Source organism: Barbus barbus, assembly GCF_936440315.1.
Source record: "Barbus barbus genome assembly, chromosome: 27".
Lineage (NCBI taxonomy): Eukaryota > Metazoa > Chordata > Actinopteri > Cypriniformes > Cyprinidae > Barbus > Barbus barbus.
In genome coordinates, this window is record NC_136755.1 from 25,603,422 (window position 1) to 25,626,415 (window position 22,994).

The 22,994-nt window shown below is 36.8% G+C and overlaps 1 protein-coding gene across 1 annotated transcript in view; it reads left to right on the top strand.

Moving 5' to 3' along the window:
• Nucleotides 1-20,590, top strand: part of LOC306847209 (syntaxin-1B) — a 55,959-nt gene extending 35,369 nt beyond the window's left edge. The window contains exons 4-10 of the mRNA XM_079381032.1: nucleotides 7,417-7,491; nucleotides 9,284-9,357; nucleotides 10,554-10,662; nucleotides 10,855-10,928; nucleotides 12,455-12,592; nucleotides 13,691-13,801; nucleotides 17,245-20,590. Of these exons, the coding sequence (XP_079237158.1) occupies nucleotides 7,417-7,491; nucleotides 9,284-9,357; nucleotides 10,554-10,662; nucleotides 10,855-10,928; nucleotides 12,455-12,592; nucleotides 13,691-13,801; nucleotides 17,245-17,325 (662 nt within the window). The 3' untranslated portion in view covers nucleotides 17,326-20,590. The remainder of the gene's footprint in view (nucleotides 1-7,416; nucleotides 7,492-9,283; nucleotides 9,358-10,553; nucleotides 10,663-10,854; nucleotides 10,929-12,454; nucleotides 12,593-13,690; nucleotides 13,802-17,244) is intronic.
• Nucleotides 20,591-22,994: the final 2,404 nt, after the last annotated feature.

The window sequence follows — 22,994 nt, forward strand, 5'->3', positions numbered from 1 at the left end:
TATTGAGCTTGTAATGTTATACACAGGAGTACACATAAGTGGTCCGCAGGTCCGCATGCACGACCAAAATTAAAAATGCGCTGTGTAAATAAGTTCTGACAGCACATTTGCGTACCGACATGGATGACAGCTGTTAATGCACAATTACCATTTTACACTGAACAAAATTATAAACGTAACACTTTTGTTTTTGCCCCATTTTTCATGAGCTGAACTCAAAGATCTAAGACTTTCTTTGTACACAAAAGGCCTATTTCTCTCAAATATTGTTCACAAATCTGTCTAAATCTGTGTTAGTGAGCACTTCTCCTTTGCCGAGATAATCCATCCACCTCACAGGTGTGGCATATCAAGATACTGATTAGACAGCATGATTATTGCACAGGTGTGCCTTAGGCTGGCCACAATAAAAGGCCACTCTAAAATGTGCAGTTTTATCACACAGCACAATGCCACAGATGTTGCAAGTTTTGAGGGAGCGTGCAATTGGCCTGCTGATTGCAGGAATGTCCACCAGAGCTGTTGCCTGTGAATTGAATGTTCATTTCTCTACCATAAGCCGTCTCCAAAGGCGTTTCAGAGAATTTGGCAGTACATCCAACCGGCCTCACAACCGCAGACCACGTGCAACCACACCAGCCCAGGACCTCCACATCCAGCATCTTCACCTCCAAGATTGTCTGAGACCAGCCACCCGGACAGCTGCTGCAACAATCGGTTTGCATAACCAAAGAATTTCTGCACAAACTGTCAGAAACCGTCTCAGAGAAGCTCATTTGCATGCTCGTCGTCCTCATCGGGGTCTCAACCTGAATGCAGTTCGTCATTGTAACCAACTTGAGTGGGCAAATGCTCACATTCGATGGCGTCTGGCACTTTGGAGAGGTGTTCTCTTCACGGATGAATCCCGGTTTTCACTGTACAGGGCAGATGGCAGACAGCGTTGCGTTGTGTGGGTGAGCGGTTTGCTGATGTCAGCGTTGTGGATCGAGTGGCCCATGGTGGCGGTGGGGTTATGGTATGGGCAGGCATATGTTATGGACAACGAACACAGGTGCATTTTATTGATGGCATTTTGAATGCACAGAGATACCGTGATGAGATCCTGAGGACCATTGTTGTGCCATTCTTCTACGACCATCACCTCATGTTGCAGCATTATAATGCACGGCCCCATGTTGCAAGGATCTGTACACAATTCCTGGAAGCTGAAAACATCCCAGTTCTTGCATGGCCAGCATACTCACCGGACATGTCACCCATTGAGCATGTTTGGGATGCTCTGGATCGGCGTATTTGACAGCGTGTTCTAGTTTCTGCCAATATCCAGCAACTTTGCACAGCCATTGAAGAGCAACATTCCACAGGCCACAATCAACAACCTGATCAGATGTGTTGCACTGCGTGAGGCAAATGACGGTGACACCAGAAACTGACTGGTTTTCGGACCCCACGGACCCCCCCAATACAGTAAAACTGCACATTTTAGAGTGGCCTTTTATTGTGGCCAGCCTAAGGCACACCTGTGCAATAATCATGCTGTCTAATCAGCATCTTGATATGCCACACCTGTGAGGTGGATGGATTATCTCGGCAAAGGAGAAGTGCTCACTAACACAGATTTAGACAGATTTGTGAACAATATTTGAGAGAAATGGGCCTTTTGTGTACATAGAAAAAGTCTTAGATCTTTGAGTTCAGCTCATGAAAAATGGGGGCAAAAACAAATGTGTTGTGTTTATAATTTTGTTCAGTGTAGATCAACAAACTGTACAGTATATGATTTCTATTCAAACTGAAAGCATAATCTAGGCTAGCCACTCCCGTTTTCAAAGCAAAACTGTGACATTTCATTCACTGATGCTCTTCAATCAGCAGCGCTAAACCCAGAAGTGCATATACTTACTTGCTGGCAACCCGCCAAAATAAAAGCTCGCTGATTTTACATTTGAAAATTAAAATAATAATAATATATGCTAAAATATTAGCATTTTTAAGTTTACTATAAAAATAATTATATTTGTAGGTAATGCTCCCTTTATATTTTAAAATAAAATAGTATTATCACACTTTATTATTTTATTTAAAAAAAACTAAAAGTGCAATAATATTATTAGCACTATTATAATTTTTTTCTTTTTTTAATAGTTATATTTTATGGGTCACACTACATGCCGTGGCCAGTGTGAGGACCAAACCAAATCTCCAGGTTCTCATACGAGAACCAGGCTGAAAACCTTATGTGCACCCCTGGTTATACATACAGTACAGTACATACTGCATAACATGTATTGAAGCATTCAAGGTTTATTGCCAGGGCCGGTTTTCTCTTTCTTACTACAGAAAGCGCTGAATTCAGTCGCAGAAATACATACAAAAAGGCAAAGACAGACACGGCACTGTCATTTTTTGTTTAGCTGATGCCTTTTATCCGAAATCTTACTTTGAATACAGTGACAGGAATATAATCTCAGTTGCTGGCAAGTTCATGGGTCAGCCCTATTTGGGATCAAGCTAACTTTTGTGTTTGCTGCTTAGATCATTAACCAAGACTGCAATACCATCCCCCTCGCCCTCAAGTGATCCAGTGTTATTGTGATCTCAGTAACATTTCTGGGTCAGCACTTCTCGACGCTAATCCACAACATCTATGTTAGCAGCCCAAGTTCTCCATTAAGATACCATTGGCGCACAACTAAGCATTTTATATTATCCCTTTACTGAGGTCACCCTAGTTTTTTTTACGTTCTTATCTAAGTGCTACTGTACAAATGCTGTTGTGCAACATTTGTGAAAAAGCCAGGTTGCCAAAAAATGAGCGAATCCCTCTCTTTTCAGCTGCAGATGTGACCTTGAGCAGAAATCGTAACTTCCGTTGGCTCTACGGGTGACTAATGGTTACCTCTTTATCCTAGTTCATTAATGCATTTCACCAATCAGCTTAAATGACTAAATTAGCCATCAGAATTATAGCGCAGCGCCCTTAAACATTCTTCACGTTGCCCTGCAGGTGAGTGACGTTAGCAGGTAAAAACGAGCTGTGCGTAGTTCACTTAGCTGAGGGGTGATACATTTGAAGGTTAGCATTTCTATACTTCAGTCCTGGGGGGTTGAGAAATGTTTGCAGTCTGGATGGTTTGTTAGATGGTTGTTAGAATGTTGTGCTGAATGTATTTTGCAGTAGGTGGTGTCCAAAAATAACAAATAACCCTGCAGATATTACATAATCTTTAGTAAACATCAACAAACACCATATGCTGCACAGAATTTCAGGTTCATGCAGTTAATTTATCGATAATAAATCTCTAGTACATTCACATTAAATAAACATTAGCTCATAAAATATGATAAAGTTATAGTCAGTAGTAGGTCTAGACAGAATCTGTAAAGTTTTTTTATATTTTCTAAGGTAATTTTGAGAAACAAAAAAGCGTAATTCTGTGAAAAATCTTTAATAACCAGGTAGATTTTGTAGATTTTCTATAATTTTGTAGAAATACTAAACCTCATATGTTTCTGCAACAGGTCTGCTTCAGCAAGCTAAACCGATACAAATAAAATCACATTCAAGAGCTATTAAAGTGCTGGTTAGATGTCATGTTAAACAGTGGGTGTGACAAGAAACATCCTCGTCTGTCAAATCGATCTCTCGACCACATGAGAAAAAAGAAAAGAAAAAAAAGGCTGAGATGATGGCTTGTTTTCATAGAGCAGGAAAGAGCAGGACCGCATTTAGCTGTCTGTAAGCACAACAATAGTGTAGCGGTGTGCAAATATTAGGATGCAAACTCAGTGACAGGAGATACACTTTTGTTGAATCGATGTACAGGAGAACCAGCCACACCCTGACTACAGCACTTTAACAGACACCAGTGACTAAACAGATCATTTGTTTCACACGACAGCATTGCTTTTTAAGTGCTTTTCAATATCATTTTGTAAGTCACGTACTTAAAAACATATTTTTAAAGTTTGTAATTCTCTGGAAAAAGAAATATGGTTTCAGATTTTTCTAAAAGCTCAAAAAGGCCTTTTTCATATACAAATACACTATATTGCCAAAAGTATTGGGTTACCCCCTTCTAATGAACAGGTTTGACTACTTTAGTCATTTCCATGAATACAAATCTTAATGTTTAAGCATATAATGATATTTTAGGGAATTGTGTGCTTCTAATTTTATAGCAACAGTTTGGACAGGACCCTTTTCTATTCTAACATGACAGTGCCTCTGTGTATAAGGCACGGTTAAAAAAGACATGATTGATTCAGTCAGTGTGGAAGAACTTGACTGGTCTGCAGAAAGCAAAGTCCTGATCCCAGCTGAACACCTCTGGTGTGACTTTAAATGCAGACCTTGAGCCAAGAACTCATCACTAAACACCAATGACTTGTATATGGGTACAGTCATTTTAGACACTTTCAAAACTGTTCCAACAGAGATGGAAATAAAGTTTTTAGATACGTGAATTATGCTTGTTGCCACAGTTTTGGAAGTGCCTTCTTCTGTTCTAAAGAAGGGGGTGTCCCAATACTTTTGTCCATATAGTGTATGTACAAGTCATTGGTCCAAACTGTTGCAATAACATTAGAAGCACACAATTCCCTAAAATATCATTATATGCTTTAACATTAAGATGTGTACTCATGGAAATTACTAAAGTAGTCAAACCTGTTCATTAGAAAAGGATGACTCAATACTTGGCAATATAGTGTATATACTTTTACCAACATTTATCAATCACTTTTAAATTATTATAATTTTGAAAGTTCATAATTCTCAATGTAATGTAACCTTCCGGCAGCCCTAAAAATGAGGAAAAAGTAATTAAGGACACACAATTAATAAGTTTAAAGCTATTACGATCTATCTTTTAAAAGCTAAAAAAGCAATCATCCATGGGGACAGAAATGCTCCCCTAATTGAGGAATCGCCTGGATATACTATGAAATGAGAATCAAAGTGATTAATTACTGTGCACAATGTATAGATGTATAATTTTTCACTCTTCTCCCACCCGCCGCCCAATGTCGATCGTGATCAGCAGGAGTCACAATATCGATGGCCAGAACGAGGCGCCGAGAGATTTGAAGCTTGTCTAAATCCCTCAATTTTGTGAAGATATGTTGTGAATATGTAATGCATAACACAAAGTTCAATGGATAAAATGCAGTACATATTTAAATCCTAAATTTGAAACTAAAATCTCTGACAGTCAATGTGCACATATAATACAGCAAATATTTCAGCATGAATTTGTAAGTGCATAATAAATGCACAAATACTCCCTGGTGATGAAGTGATACTGGCATTAACAGTCGTAGAGGAAGAAATGTCATGTTCATCAGACTGTCATGAGAGAGAAAGTAGCGAGGGATTGGATTAGTCAGAGGAGAAGAGCGTGTGTAGGTGGGAGTTGAAAAGGCTGAGGTGGTGTCCAGGGAGTGAATGGCACTGCAGTAACTATCAATCAACATATGACTGCAGCCTGCAGTCTGTACACACATCCAGCGCTTTACCACAGACGCCTCGCTTTCCTCTTTAAAAGAGCAACAACATTACATGACCTGAGATCTGCTCAGAGACTCAAGTCCTAAAAGCTCAAATGTAGTGCATCTGTATTTTTGTCATGTTCTCTAGTCAGGGGCGGACTGGGACTAAAAAGTGGCACAGACCAGCCCACCACACCATAAACCCACCAGCTTATTAGAGCTATTTTTAACACCACTTACTAACATACAAATATTGCACAATACAGGAAAAAAAAATGCTTAAAAAAAGTATTATCATTAACATTAATGAATGACTGTCATACTTCTTTACATTATAAATTATCGTCCTGGTGTAGCCTATATAGCAATTTGTAAATAATAATTTTTACACATTTTTTACAGTTTAATGTCACTAAAGTTAAATGCCTATCATAATATCAGTCCATATAACAATGCTGTACTCTACGACTTGAAATGTTTAGCATGTGGACTGTTTTTATTGTGCCTTTCAATTCCTTGACAAGAGATTTTTTTAAATGATAAAGAATTTTAAGATTATGAAAAATACAGTAAACTTTCATATGTGAAATATATAAAGTTACAATTTAGAATAGCTGTTTTCTATGCAAATATATACATATATATATATATATAAAATAATCTGTGATCATTACTCCAGTCTTCAGTGTCACATGATCATAAGAAATCATTCTAATATGCTGATTTGCTGCTCAAGAAACATTTTTTGATAATTATCAGTGTTGAAAACAATTGTGCTGCTTCATATTTTTGTGGAAAATGTGATAAATCACAATTCAGTCAGGAGTAAGATAAAAAAAACAATACTTTTATTCAACAAGATTGCATTAAATTTATTTAATTGACAGTAAATATATACTTATTACAAAGTATTTATATATAAAAATGCTGTTTTTTAACTTTGTATTCAACAAATAATCCTGAAAAAGTTAGTGTCACAGTTTCCACAAAAATATTAAGAGACAAAAACAGTTTTCAGTATTGTTAATAATAAGAACCATTATTAATAGCACAAATAATAATTGAAAATAATTAAGCAGCAAATCAGCATATTAGCCTGATTTCTGAAGAATCATGTGACACTGAAGACTGGAGTAATGATGCTGAAAATTCAGCTTTGATCACAGAAAAAAATATATATATTTAAACGTTAAACCATTAAAACGTATACATTAAAATATCTTATTAAGAACTTTCCTAATCACGGGCATTTGAAAGCGAAAGTCTTCAGATTTACAATGTTCTACAGTAAGTTTGAGAATTACATTTTCACAGTTTTTTAAAACATTTTCTTAGACACGTGAAATTACGGAAGAAATATAACGATATACAAACATTATCTTATGTCTGCTGAAAACGGCTACGTTAATGTTTCCATGTAGACTACACTGTGGCAATAATCTAAATGGCATTCAAATCTGAGAAATTGGAAAAGGCCAGTAGTAGTTTGCATCCCTGAAAATTAATGTCTGTTGTTTAACATTTTTTGAAAACAGCAGGCAAATATTGCTAAATTGTCTCGTCGTGTTTTGCTGATTAGCCTACATCTTATCTCAGCTCGCATTCAAATAGCGCAGCCGCACAGCTCAGCTGGCTTTGTGAACAGTTAATCCCGCCTTCTTCGATTTGATTGGCTAAAACATTTTGACATTGACGAGCACTTTTGAACCGCTGCAGCTGACTCAAGTGGGTAGCGCGAGCCATTCGTCTGGGCCATCGGCCCACCGGGAAAACTACCGGTGCTCCAGATGGCCAGTCCGCCACTGTCACATGACTTTGTACCCATATATATAATGCAACCAATGCTCATTAACATTGAAAACTCAAAATGATATGCATTTAAACACCTTCTCTTTTGTATTTCCTTGTGTTTTTGTTCTACAGAGACCAAGCAGGAGTTGGAGGACCTCACAGCTGACATTAAGAAGACAGCCAATAAAGTGCGCTCTAAATTAAAAGGTATAAAACCAGAAATGTTAAATTTATTAAAACTTTTAAAGTCTTATATAATTGTTTTGAACAGAAGTAGTGGATGTTATGTTTATTTTGACAGTCACACTTACATTAAGGACTAATTGCCTGCTCTATATATGCAAACAATGAAACAGATCGGTTTGAGATGGTGAAAATTCTTACGGTGTTCTTCGACTCTCTGAATTTAGCGTGAGAAAATTAGAAAAGTTCAGGCCTATTTGCAAGGATGCATTAAGCTTAGTCTTCTAAAGTTCCTAAAACCTTCATCATCACGTCGGCAAGGCTAATTTAGACACGATCTTTGATTCTGAAGGCCAGAATCAAAGGGCTTTGACTAATCTCTTTTGAAGTGCTTTCCTTCTGAAGTCGCTCAGGAAAAGACAAAAAGTCGCACTCCACCCAAAGCACAAGATAACATTTTTCAGTAACTATCTCAATGACAATATGAGTGTTAAAAATAGTTTTTATTACTCCAGTGCCTAATAACTCGAGAGAGCTATCAGTCATTCATCTCACTGACAGTTGATCAATCAGAAGTATGACTTATACTCTGCTAGCTTTGCTTTCAGAAACAACATTTGTTTTAGAGCCAGTCATCTGAGCTGTAAATGCCATGTGACTAATCTCTTCAGAAACCGCAGGACAATTATATTATATTATATATATATATATACTGTATATATTCAGTATATAGAGTGAGGGATTAGGGTTATATATTTATATTTTTTATAATAAATTTTTTGTTATTTTTATACATATGTTTTATTTTATTATATACTTTGTTATTTGTTTGTTATTTATTATGTACTTGGTTAATTTGATTTGTTATAATATAATATATTTATATTAAATTAAATAAATCTATTACATATAGGGTAAGGGGTTAGGGTTATACATTTATTTTTATAATAAATTATTTTATATGTCTCTATAAATGTATTATTTTATAAATATTGTTATTATTTTTTTTATTTTATTTGTTATTATTTACATAATATTAAATATTATATATTTTACATTTATTACATACAGGGTAAGGGGTTAGGGTTGTATATTTTAATTTTTATAATAAATATATTATATACACTTATTACATAACATTTTTAAAATAAATAATAATCTAATATTATATATATATATATATATATATAGGGTGAGGGGTTACAGTTTCTTATCAGAAATTATTTATAATTTTTTATACTGTTATTTTATGACTAACTGTTATTATGTTTATATTGGTTATGTATGTAATAATTATTATTATTATACATCTAATATTTAACAACCAAACAATAAATAAATAAATGAGATTTGTTCTTCTTTTCATTTCTACATGCAAGTAACCAACAGTGATGGTCCTTATGATAGCAACTTCATCCACACTCTCGCTGATGTAGCCAGTGACACATGGTGTGATGGGCTCCATTAGAACCGAATGGGGTCTGAATCCCATTGTCTCCTGAAGTGGACATTGAGATCTATTGTTCTTCTGAGATTAAGGGACTTGTTATTACTCTGGGACCACTTTGTCTGACACCTAGTGTGTATGCACTTCCATTGTAACAGCTCGGTCCGCCAATTACTTTAGTGTCATGGGTGGATTTGATTGTGTTGTAGTTGCTGTGCCACCTCAGTAACTGTTGTAGCCAGCCAGGTAACCGGAGTGAGACAGCTGCTATTTGAAATATCAATCTATAGGGTGCGTTCAGGAGGCTATGGCTTTAGCGCATTTTACTAGAACAATTCATTAGATTCAGTTTATTTCTCTATTCTGCAGCAATCGAACAAAGCATCGAGCAAGAGGAGGGGTTGAACAGATCATCTGCAGATTTGCGGATCCGCAAGACACAGGTATGAAAGTAATTAAAAACACCTGTGCATTTTTAGTCTTCTAACAATAATCAATAGTCTATTCAGTCATGTGAAAATACAGACTACAACATATCCCTTACAAGTTAAGGAACTTGACAAGGATGCACTGATTTATTTGTCCGATTAGTTTTTCTTTGTCAAGCAACATTACAACTTTTGCATGATTAAATTCAATATTCAATTAATGATCAGTTTTATAATATTAGTCTTACTTTTTAACATCTTTTTTAGTTTTCTTTTTTGTGAGACTAACCATTCATTATGATAATATGATGATAATAATAAACTCAATTTGTGTATTGTGTCCATCAAGTTAAAATTATACAGAAAAAAAATTAATCAAGTTCATTAATCATCTTCCAATAGAAAATAATTTATGTAACTTCACAATTCAAAAATTTACCACCATAATAAATTTTAAATTATGAAACATACACATATATAACCCTAACATTTACATTTTTATTATTTACATAATATTATATATTATATTTATATATAATTATTAAGTGTGAGTGTATACACATTATTCTTTATAAATTATTTTTATTACATATTTTAAAATGCCGACGTGTATTTATTCTAATATATATTTTCATAATAAATTTCAAAAGAAAAAGAAAACAAATATAAAAAAGTAACATTATATATAAATAGAATGTTTAATATTAAGCAATCAAAATAATATGATAAAGTAATAAGAATTAAAGAAATAAAAATAATTAATAAAGTAATAAAAAATGCATTTTTAAAAGAAATTCAAAACATGCGTTGTGTCAATGTGTCTTTCATATGGGCATAAAGTATAATAGGAAGTGCTCAAGAAATATAAAAAAATTTATAAGTTTTTATGTTATGTAAACTAAAATTCAGCAAAATAGCAGCAGATCTGACCTTCAGGGTTTTCAGAGACAGGCACACTTCCTGTGACCTCTGCCCTCCCACTGAGCAGCTCTGTCAAACACCCTCCTCAGCGCCACCTGCTGTCCAGAAACAGATCAAGCGCAGGAATCTCTCAAACTGCAGCAAAAGCAAGGCCCGATTTCCCGACAATCACACTTGGCCCTCGATAAATTATCCTGAGCCGCCTACTGTCAGCGAGCGCATTCATGTCACGATGTGCAGTTACATATCCACATCCCTGACGCCTCCACATGTCTACCTCCATCCCATAGCATTCCACGCTGTCACGCAAGTTTGTGGAGGTGATGACGGAGTACAACACCACGCAGTCCAAATACAGGGACCGCTGCAAGGACCGCATTCAGAGACAACTGGAAATTAGTGAGTTCTGACACACATGCAACCCACGCTCACAAACACAAGCTGAGAAACAGCCTCCACATTACTGGAACACGTATTTTCTTTTTAAACACAAGTTAAGTGATCAGCAAACATACTACCAGTTCCAATGCTCATCAAAATAACCTGGTACGCCACATACTGATATCATGTTCTTCAAATATCTTTAATCAGCTGGCAGAACAACTACCAATGAGGAGCTGGAAGACATGTTGGAGAGCGGGAAGCTTGCTATCTTCACTGATGATGTAAGTTTAATAGTCACTGATCCTTTACAAAGTAGTTATACTATAACTTTGGTTTCCGTGGACAAACAAGTGTGTGATTTCTACAGCCACTACTGCCTTGTGGGCTTCACACGCTATAAAAAAATAAAAGGTTCTTTATCAGTTCTTCATGGTTCAATTTTAGAACATTAGACGCTTTCGCACCACGTAGTTCTAGGAACTTAGTTCACTCTAAAAAATGCTGGGTTAAAAACAACCCAGCTCTGGGTGAAACATGGACAAACCCAGCTATTAGGTTGTTTTGACCCAGCAGTTGGGTTAAATGTTTAACCCAACCATCTGGGTAGTCACCCAACCTCTGGGTCAAAACAACCTATTAGCTGGGTTTGTCCATACTTTAACCAGCACAGGGTTGTATTTAACCCAGCATTTTTTCGAGGAACTAGTCAGCAGGGTGGTTCCAAGAACCAATTTCTCCCTCGGGATTGCATTCGCACCGGCAGCACTCTGAACTCTGAAGCGTCCGATAGCGACGTCTTTATTCGTCAACAACCAGTGAATGGAGGACGCCGCATTCGGAGCGGTTTTTGATGTTTGTTGTAGGTTTCGTGATAATGGCGATGCAATGTAAACGCGCAATTTACGCGACTGAAAGAGCACAAAAATCTGACTAAATCTCCTATGACAACTTGTAGTGTTATCATCGAGGCTGAGAAAAGAACACAACGCTGCAGACAACAGGTAAATGCCGTTATCGCTGTTTTCCATGCTCGTGGAGTAAATATGTTTACATGGCTTTTTAAAAATGCTGGCATTGTATGTGTTTGGCCATTCAGCGTAAGCTGCGTCACTGATAGTTCCTATAGAACTGTTTTAGACCCTACTCTGAAGTAGACGCTAAATTAGTTCCCCCAAATGGAGTTCCTAGTACTAAATGCATTCCTAGTTCCTGCGGTGGGAACACACCAAAAAGTGGGAACCTCCGTCAATATTTCTAGGAACTAGAATTCCACAAAAGGTTCTTTAGATCACTAAAATGTTCTTCACACCAAGAACGAATGGTTCTTTTTAAAACTGTTGATTGAAAGGTTATTTGGGGAACTAAAACTGGTTCTCCTATATGCAATCACTGCAAAAACCCACTTTAGGTACCTTTATTTTTAAGAGTGCAGATGTCCACATCAAATGTGCCATTAGGTTTCCATGTGAAGCATATTCAAATATTTCCTTACAACCTAGCCTATAGTCTTCAGGCATCATTACACCTCGATTGCTCAAAATTCAGTGTAAAGACGCAATGCTGCATCAAAGCCAGCCTGCTCAGACCCACCTCAGCCCCTAGTATCAGGCATACTGTTGGAATTGCTGTGTAAATGCATTCATGGCACCTCTGAGCAGCATTATACAGTCTGTTCAGAAGCACTTCTGTGCCAACTTTGCAGTGTAAATTTGCCATTTTAGGAATGAATTCTGTACAAATGTATGTTTAATAATAGTAACTTGCTCTTGCCCTCCTGCCATTGTTTCTTGTATTTTGCATGTGACAGATCAAAATGGACTCCCAGATGACCAAGCAGGCACTAAATGAGATTGAGACTCGACACACTGAGATCATTAAGTTGGAGAACAGCATCCGTGAGCTGCACGACATGTTTGTGGACATGGCTATGCTGGTGGAGAGTCAGGTACAACACAGAACATTACACCTCTCACCAGTGTAAAATGGCAAATGGAGGAAGATAATAGTCAAACAAATGTTAGCAATGTTATCGCTTCACCAAAGTCCCTTCCACAAGGCTGTTAAAGAGGCATACAAATGAGGGTCGATTTGAGATTTTCTTTTATCATGGCCAATACCAGAAGAATTTACTTATAGTCCACCCAAAATAAAAATTGTCATTATTTACTGACCCATATGTGACTGTGTGCAGTGTTTTTAGTATTGTTTATATCACTATAGTATTTATTAATATTTAGAATTTTATATGTTCCTAATTAGTTTTTCTAATTTTAGTAATTTTGTGCTTTTCTCATTTTTATCAGTTTTTTTATTTATTTATTTTTCCTTATCTTCCATTTTTATTTCAGTTTTAGTACTTCGGTTTATCTTCACAAAATAATTTCAAATGTTGGCAATGAAATATTTTAATTTGCAAAAAACAAATTGAAGTTTGATCTAATTTTTCTATTTATTTTTTCTTTACTTCAGTTACTGAAAACATTATTTTTTTCAGTGGAATATAAAAGGGGATTTTTGTTGCCTTTTCTGTCATTTTATTATTTATTTGTTTTATTTAAAATTTCAATACATTTTAATAAAAACATTTTAGTTAGAACTAAACTGCCTGCATGTTTCATTTGAAAATCCATGCTATTCATAAAGGCCTTATCTGTCAGGCTAAAAAAAAATAACATAGCATTTTTTTAATTCTGAATGTGAACACTGGCTAGACAAAAACTAGACGCGTCCTTGAAGTGCAAAGTGATGCTGACTTTCAAATATAATTCACACATAGCAATTTATTTCTTCCTCCACGACCAAGGACAGGTGAAATTATTTACACAACACAGTCCCTGTGGATCAATCTGGGGTTAAGGGCACTCGAGCTGCTTTTGGGTTTTGAAATCAGGCTGCATGAAGCACAAAGAACACTTACTCTAGAAACATAGAAGTATGTCTAACAGGAAACAGTCTTTGTGTGATTTGTGCATTGCATACAGTGATCGTAAATGTGAATATCGTGAAGACGTTTGTTTGAAGTGCCTTTTTTTGTCATTCACAGGGAGAGATGATTGACAGAATTGAGTATAACGTGGAACACTCTGTGGACTATGTAGAGAGAGCAGTTTCTGACACCAAGAAGGCTGTCAAATACCAGAGTCAGGCACGCAAGGTAAAACACCATCAGCTGTTACACCTGACGTCTTTAAGTATTATGCCCTTTGTGTACAATGACTCATGCTCTCAGTGCCCTTCTAGAGAATGCAGTCATAAGCTGCCATGCACAAAAACGAGTAATAGAAGAGCATTTTAAAATGATTCCTAAACCATTTAAACCATCCACAGAAACACTATATTGCTCCTTTGGCACTCATTGGTTCTTCAACAGATGCCGTCTGCTCCTAGATTTTTTGCTGCAGTTTTGCTGGCTAACGGACACTGCAGTGGTGGTCTAAAGACTGCAGACTCTTGGTGTTATGCCACTTACTTCTGAGCTTTCTGATGAGTCAACCTGCAGAAATGGGGTGGTTAGATTCTTACCAGCCCCATAGATCTTTACTAATAGTGAACTGCTGGTGAAACTTAATAGGTAGGCTAAATCATTTTATCTAGTGTTAATATCTAATTTTAACAAATGAAGTCTTACTGTCAAGTGTTAATAGATTAGAATTGTTAATTATGGAAGCCCCTTTACGCCATGGAGTAAAAACTAAAACCGGCAATTGCGACTTTTTCTTTCTAAATTGGTACTTTTCTTTGTAGTTGAGTTTATGTCTCACGATTTGGACTTTGTTTCTAAGAATTTTCTCACAATTCTGAGTTCAAATTTTGTAATTCCGTTTTTTCTCTCAGAATTATAAATGAATCTCTCGCAATTCTGACTTTTTCTGAGTTATGAATTGTGTGATATAAACTTACAGTTGCAAGAAAAAAAGTGGTGGAAACAAGCTTCAATAGATAATTGATCGATCTGAAATTATTTGCAGCTTTTTCATTTCCAATACAAGGGGGTCACAATTCACTAGCCAGAAACTTGATTGCCAATAAATGTCAATAATGATTGAAAATTAATATTTTTGTCAAGCTAGCTGGCTACATCCAGGAGTACCATTTAACTGATTACAGTATGGTATTATTTAATTTGTCAGCAAAGTTAAAAGAATATGTTAAAAGTAGTATTAATGTAGTGTTAAACTCTATATGTATTGTAAAGACATTTTGTGTTTGTCAAGTGAGTAGTTACTACTTTTTTTTCCAACAATAACTGTGTTGGTATGACCTGTTATTTGCCCCCAAATCGGCCCATAAAAACAAAACAAAACATTGCTTGATCCCTTTGCATGTCAGTCAGATGGTCACCAGAAAAAAATTAAAGTCCGTGTAAAGTCAATATTAAATGTGTGTTCTGTGTTTGTCACACCACAGAAATGAATAATAGAATAACAAATGTGTTATTAACCACCCAGCCAAATTTGAATGCTAAAAAAACCACCAAGTAAATAAAATAAGGTATCAAAATCTTGAAAAAATAAGTGGTATTCTCTGCTTTCAAACGCTGGGGGCGTGTCCACTGAAACCACGCCCACTCACGGAAAAGCTGCCGTCTATCTCAACTGTCTTCCTCTAGCAGCTTATTTAATATAAGTTTTGTAAATGATCGCAACCAGGTATTATGCATTTATGTGACGAAGGCATAGCTAGCTAGCAAACTGTAGAAACTAACGGTAATGACAGTAACTCGCGATTGAGCCGTGAACCACTGATGCTAATGCGCTCTAGTTATTAGGTGTGTTCGTATGGAATTATTTTTGTGTCTTTATTAATCAAACAAAAATTCTGTATTTGAGAGCAAAACTAATTATTTTGTAATTAAAAAATAAAAGTTTGCAAAAAAAGTCTTCTTAAGGTTCAAAATTAAAGTAACTGAAAACAAAATAATTTGCAGTGCGTGTAAATCTTTAAAAAATATATATTTTTCTTTGTGCACTTCAAAAACTTTTCATCACTAATCCACACGTTGCTCTCTTTCCTGCCTTCTTTTTTTGCGGGTCTAAAACTTTTGTTTGCGATTTGAAAAGCTTTGCTTGCGAGTGAAGCTGTGTGTCAGTGGGCGGTCTCTACGTACCAGGATGAAAGGCCCTTTTCTATTGGCCATCACCAACTACAGACAGGCTTAGCTAACGTTATGTATTTAGGTGGGGGGGCATGAGAAGAGAGAATAATTCAGTTCACTAGTCACTGAATTTAAGATGTTAAATTAGTTAACTTACCCAGTAAAGGAGCGGTTGCTGGCCATTGCTGCTAGAAGCTCGCTCTTCTGTCAGACTGGCGTCAGTGGCGGGAAAGCGTAGTGGGCGTGGTCAACCTGTCACTTCAATCGAGAGTGGCCAATAGAAAAGGGCGTTTCATCCTGGTGCGTAGAGACCGCCCACTGACACACAGCTTCACTCGCAAGCAAAACTTTTCAACTCGCAAACAAACGTTTTAGACCCGCAAAAAAAGAAGGCAGGAAAGAGAGCAACATTTGTGGATTAGTGATGAAAAGTTTTTGAAGTGCACAAAGAATAATATATATTTTTTAAAGATTTACACGCACTGCAAATTATTTTGTTTTCAATTACTTTAATTTTGAATCTTAAGAAGACTTTTTTTGCAAACTTTTATTTTTTAATTACAAAATAATTAGTTTTGCTCTCAAATACAGAATTTTTGTTTGAATAATAAAGACACAAAAATAATTCCATATGTTCGACTTGAAGCAGTGCTACAGAACGATCAGTGTGTGACATCAAAGTACCTCAAGAGCGATTGGAAAGCATCAGGAGCGTCTGCTCTCTGTAGCTCTCACTGTACTTTGACACCGGTCGGTCTGCAGCACTTCAAGTCGAACACGTCTTACAGTGTTGGGAAAGGGGCCGTGCTCGGTGGCTCGATTGCGTCATCGAGTCAAGATTTAGCTCTGCCCGAAAAATCCTGATCACGAAAATGGTGAAAAACGGTTTAACGGTCTAACTCCACAATTAAGTATTACATAGTTCGCAGTCTTTTCAGCAATGCATTTCTGACATTTATAATGTCTTTACAAAGAATTCTCAGAATTGACTTTGCACAGACTTTAAGTAGACGTTTCCTTGCTTCAAACTTATGTGGTTTTCTGTCTGCATGCCCAACCATTGAGTTAATTTAGTTTGGCACAAGTCTCTTGGCACAATATAATATTTGCAGCTTCCCTCCGTGACATTCAGTACATGCGCAGTTTCTTTTGGAGATTCCAGAGTTCAGGATGATGTTAGTACCGTATTTAGCCTTTACAGTTACGCAATATCTAAATCACCACCTTCTCAAATGTAGTTAATGTTTGAACACATTTGGTATTCAAAGGGCTACAGCTCAGAGTGGGTCCTTTCATCAATAATTTAATTAACTTTTAATTAATTTAATGATTTACTTTGGTAATGGTTTAATTGTTAATGGCGTCATTTAATGATTTAAAGTGTGGTTAAGATGAGGTGACGCTACTTAGATTAGATTAACAGACTAGCAAGATGAGCTAAATTAATTGTGGTTGCATTTGTTTACACATCTTTCTTTCTCCCCCTTTTTCGCCCTCTGCAGAAGAAGATCATGATCATCATCTGCTGTGTAATTTTGGGAGTGGTTTTGGCGTCCACTATCGGAGGAACCCTGGGCTTCTAAACGACATGAAGAGAGACAAACACTTGGAAAGCTGAGTGTTTTATCCACTTAAACACGAGATAAGGAAACTGTCATAAAACGGGGGTAGGGTAAAAACGAATATTCGAAAATCAAACAATCAAAAAAATAAATAAATAAATAAATAAAGGAGACGTCACGTACTAGCTGATATAAATATATACAAAAGTGGGTTCAAATACAACATAATATTTACAAACTGTACATGTAAATGTTTTGAACATAAAGCAGCACATGGGTTACTACCTGTAAAGGAATAAAAAAAAAATTAATTTTTGTTTTTATTTTATTTTATTAGCGTTGCTTTAATTTTTGGGGGGGCCTCCAGGACAGTGCCAGCAACTGCTAAATTGTTTTCCGTTCCGGCAGAACATGGTGTTTGGTAAACCATACTAGCATTATGAATAATAACCAACTGATTGCATAGATGTTATAGATAGTAGTTCTAGTCCTAACATTCCGAGTGGTTGCTTGCATTCCGATGAAATCTGTCATCGTTACATTATTAGCTCATTACCGATGGAGTGCTGTAGTTTAAAAGCACCGTCAACCTCATAGTCGAATTTCTGTCTTAATACATTTACTGTGGGCAACCGTAAACAAACGAAGAATAAAAGAACTAAGAAGCACACGTTTCGAATTGTGAGAGGAAGTGATATCACCAAGTTTGTACATGAAGATGATTTTGTTTTTACTTTATTTGCTGTAGGCAGCGGAGGAACGGACATTTCATTTTAACACGTTTCGAAAGCTACACTGGGATCGATAGGGTGGCATTGCGCAAACTGTTGAACTATGCAGTTTTGATAGTGATTTGCCCCTGCTTTTTTTTATTATTTCATGAAAAGATTCTGAAAGAAGGTTTCTTCTAAGGAACATTTTGAGAAATGTTAATACTTGAAGCAACGACTAGCCTAAATATTATCTTTTGGAGGGTGGTTAGGTCTGCTGAAATGAATTTTCCGCATTTTACGTTAGTTTTGCACTTTTTTTATTTGCCTTGTTACATAAATTGCATATATATATTTTACATTATAATATAAAGGATGGGCTTGAACAGGACCATTTGGGTTTTGAAGGATCGTTTTGGGAGTTTGCTTGACGTTTCACCTTGGTGCTAGTTTATGAGAGAGTAATAAAATTAACTATGGGGACGTGATAGACACTCTTAGATCCTTATTGTTAAATTCTACATATCTGAAACAATGGGAGTAGGTGCAGTGTAGATGAGCTATCTGATGAAATATTTACCTGTAGATGCATTCTTCAGTTCAATTGAAGAAACTTGTACGGCTGGTCAGGACTTTTATTATGCAGCGACTAAATAGAACATTTACACAAACTTTATATGAAATAACTTCAGTTTAGCTCTGAGCGCCCAGAGAGACGGCATCTTGTTGTGATAACTCTAGCTTAGAATAGGACGCTTCGATTTTGTCCAAAGATTTTTTTCTCAGAAACACAAATCAAACAGCTGCATCATAAATTCGTTACATCCTTTTCTTTGCGGACAGAAAGTGCCAGATTGGTTAATTAATGTACTGCTTGTTTTAAATTCAAGGGCTAAAATTGAAAACCAAACTTTAGCTCTGTTTTTTTTTTTTCTTTTGATGAAGAATCCCTCTTGGCTTGATTCAGATTTGTTGCACTCTTAGGACGCTCTTACCCTCATGTTCATGACATGTACCAACTCTGAAAGTGCACTCCTTTTCTCGATACGGACTTCATTTTCCATGTACTGATTATCATAGAATATATAACAGGAGCCCCCCCTCACCCCGTCCCGCCACCCCTTTACCTACCCAATGCAAAAGTAGTAGGGAACAGGAATGATTTTGGGGATAAATAAAGTACACTTTTTACAAAGCCTGAGGCAGAGGGCCGGGACTATTTTGCTTTAATCATTCCAGTAACGTCCAGCATGTTTTCTTTGAAACTTCTGTGTATTTAGTGTCGAATCACTTACATGTATGGTAAAATGAGGTAAATATGTATGTCGGTGTTGTTTTTTAGTAGACGATATAGCTGGAAGGCCCTTATTTGTTAACGCATGCAACTTTCGCTTTGTTAGTTTGCATGGCTCTCGATCATGTGTGCACTTTACAATCAAAGAAAACAATGTCTTATGCCGCCACATTTTTTGGGTTGTACCGTTTTCTGTTTGTTTTTTTAATTTATGATTATTTATTATGACTCTCTAAGGGTTGGATGGGGGGGATTGACTTCATTTACTAGCTCTGCTGCCTATTTCATCATGACCCTGACAATGCTGGAGTTTTACCGTGGTCCCCATGAATGTGTTCCCTGTGGATGTGCACATGAATACAAAAATGTGTTTGTTGTCAGGTATTTTGTTCCTAAACCACGTCCGTAGTGTAAAACGGCGTATTTCCCCCCCCTCCTCGCCCTCTGGAAACACTCTGGGTACGAATCATTTTTGCGCATCTTGTTCATTTTCCGTTCCCCCTGATGTTTTCCCGAACTTGATTGTTGTGCTTAACTGGTGATGATATGTGAATTCTTTCGTAAGACTATTCTTTATTGTGAGTCGTGTGCTGCGGTGTCGAATTGTGCAACTCAAAAGGCCATGTATGCGTGCCCTGTCCCTTCGGCATTTTTTCCTTTTTTACGTACACGTTGCTGTATATGTGAGCATGAGCATTTGTGTGTGTGTGTGGTTGTGCGTGTGTGTGTGTGTGTGTGCTCGTCTGCTGTTGGAGCCCTCGGGCGCAAGGGGCTTCTCTGGTCTGCACGTCTATGGTATGCAGCTCTAGCGCTCCAGTTCTGTGCCGACTTCATTCAAATGTTAAGAAAAGTAATAAGACTAAAAAGCCAAAGCATTATGCGAGTACAGAGCACAATGTTACAGTCGACTGTATTGTGTAGTCCACCCTGCCCGTAAATCTTGTGAACGATCTTGCATAAACATTGACTGTTTTCAATTCCATCGCTTTCAGCGACAAGGTTCTCGATATAAAGGTTTATTTATTTGTTTCTATTCATTCTGAACAATATGTATAATGTATACTACACAAGCTTGTTCGTTTTAAAGCACTTTCTCCAAAAACAGCTACGTACAAAACAAATATCCCTCAACGATGTTCAAATGTTTTGTGTACCGTGTTGTTTTTTCTTGCTCCCCTCAATGATGCTGTTTATGTTGCCATTTTCCCCTTGTTCAACTCACTTGCATTGCTTCCTCTGTGCTGGCAATACATTAGACGTAGACATTAGATCAGCTCTGGTTAAAAGAAAATGAAAAAAAAAAAAAAAAAAAAAAAACTGTATATTGACATGGGCACAGATCTGGATGAAAGTTTTCTCAGTTGTCTTATTTTCATTTTTCAACACTGTTTTTGGATGTTTGTCACACAGACACTGATATGACCAGACAGCACTGGCATAACAGCACATTGAGAAGGCATTTTGTAAATGAGTGATTAACTACTATATATAAAAAAAAAACAACAATGTACCTTTTAGAGCTTAACTGCATAATAGTCTTTTTGGTTGGGGTTGTTGAGTGCCTCATCACTGCAGGTGAATAAAAACCCCTTAAGCCCAATCCGCATGGCGAGCGAACGGCGACACAACAAAGCTTGAACGCTTCCGCCGTGATCGACGAAGCCGTCTGCTGCTATGTAGACTGCTTTGTAGACTGTAAAGCTCACTTAGTTTCCACATGTGGTTTAGCAACTCTCAAAGACTTTTATGTTAACAGTTACGACTTCTCGGTCCAAGGCTAATGAGCGCCCAAGACCTGCGATCGTGATATTTCTCAACAGCCCCAGCCATGATCCTCCTTAATTTCATCCCCTTTTGTGTCATTCCTTTGATGTATATTCCCATTAAACTTCATACCAGTATTCTTGTTTCAGTGTTAGATTTAGAACGAGGAAACGGTTTGTGGAGATGGTGCTCAAACTGTGATTTCAGCTAAATGATCATCAATTACAGCGAATGGCCTGTAATGATGTGAAGAAAACACTATTCTAATTAGAACGGGAAGATGACTGGATAAGGATGACATAATTGAATTATGCCATTATCAAATGTGATGAATTATATAACTACAATGATTTAAAGAATCCAGAGAAGTTGTGTTATATTAGTAGTACTATTGAATGCTCACGATTTTGTCAATCTGAACTGAATCTTTGTCTTGTAATTATTGTAAATATTTCAAAGAGAGAAAAAATGACTTGCATGTCCATGTATAAAACTACTAAAATAGTTCCTGTCAAAGTTGTGAGGTTGATTGATTTTCTTGTTCTTTGCCCTGGTCGCAGCGATTTGCTGCCGACCGCTTGATCACTTGTCTTAAAGCAGCATCTAACGCTTTCAGTGATGTCAAGAGTGCTCTATAACGAAGAAAAGGAACAATGCTTTACCTTCAGATTCAATACAATACGTTGAGTTACCTCAGAGAGCCTTTACCGGTTCAACTCTGAGGGAAAAAAAAGTGCTTCCCTCCAGTCTACAGGTCAAATGCACACCATCTGTAGCTTCCAGGCACCTTGAATGCTTTCTTTGCAGAGGTCCACCACATTGGCAATGGCAAATTTAGAACAATTAGTGGCATTTTTGCGTGGTACGTGTTTGGACGCTTTCATAATCAGTGTCGGTTAGAAAACCTTGCGTGCGTAGACTGTAGCATGGCTGAAACTCAAATGCTCTTGTTAAAGGTAACGCAGGATGAGCTCTGCTCTTATACGAAGAGCGCAGTTCTTGGGATTTAGAAGCTTTCTTTAAAAGTACAGTAGGAAAACAATAATGCTCAAAGCAAACAGAAAAACACTCATCTGTGCAATACAAAGAAAAGGGCTCTCTCACACGCATTTGAAAGCACTGAAGAACGCCGACTTCAATATTATTTTGGGAGTTGAGGGAAACAACAGCCACTAACTGTGGTTCTAGCCGTCATTTTAAGGGTCACCAAATGTCTTCTCGCCCTACTAGGATCTAAGCTGAAAGTTCTTTCAGGGCAGAAACCACAATGAGATGGGCACCAAGGATGGGAGGGAAGAAATTAAATCGATTCGTGCAACTTTGACTGGAATTGCAACTTCTGTCTTTTATTTTCTGCGTGTGTATGTGTGTATTGTATTGTAAAAAAAAAAAAAAAAAGGAAAAAGATACAAACAACATAACTGTCCCTCTCTCCCCCCTCTCTCTTGTAATACTGTTTGCTGTTCTGTTTGGTTAGTGTGGCGTACCAGTATCCCTCTCCTCCCCTAAAACCCTTTGCTATCTTCCTCCCTTCTCTCACAATCTCTCTCTCTCCCTCTTTTCTCCATGGATCTTTAAGATGAGAACTCTATGCAGATGCTGTCTTTTATAAGTGTGTCAAAATTTTAAGTTGAAATGAAAAATGAAAAAAGAAAAACCCCAAGAAACAGATATTATGAACTGAAATAAAAAATAAAGAAAAACGATTGTCCAGTGTACAACTGCTGCCGTTGTCTTCCCTACATTTACTCATAACATATAACGTGAAATAACGTTAAAAGGAAGCTTGTACAGTATATTCATCAAGCATATATTCTGACAGTGCTTTTCAAGCTAATTTTCACACTGCACTGCCTGGTGCATCGTCATTATGGATTTAGATGTTTTTGCCAACTTTCTAGGTGAAATATAAACAGTTGGCG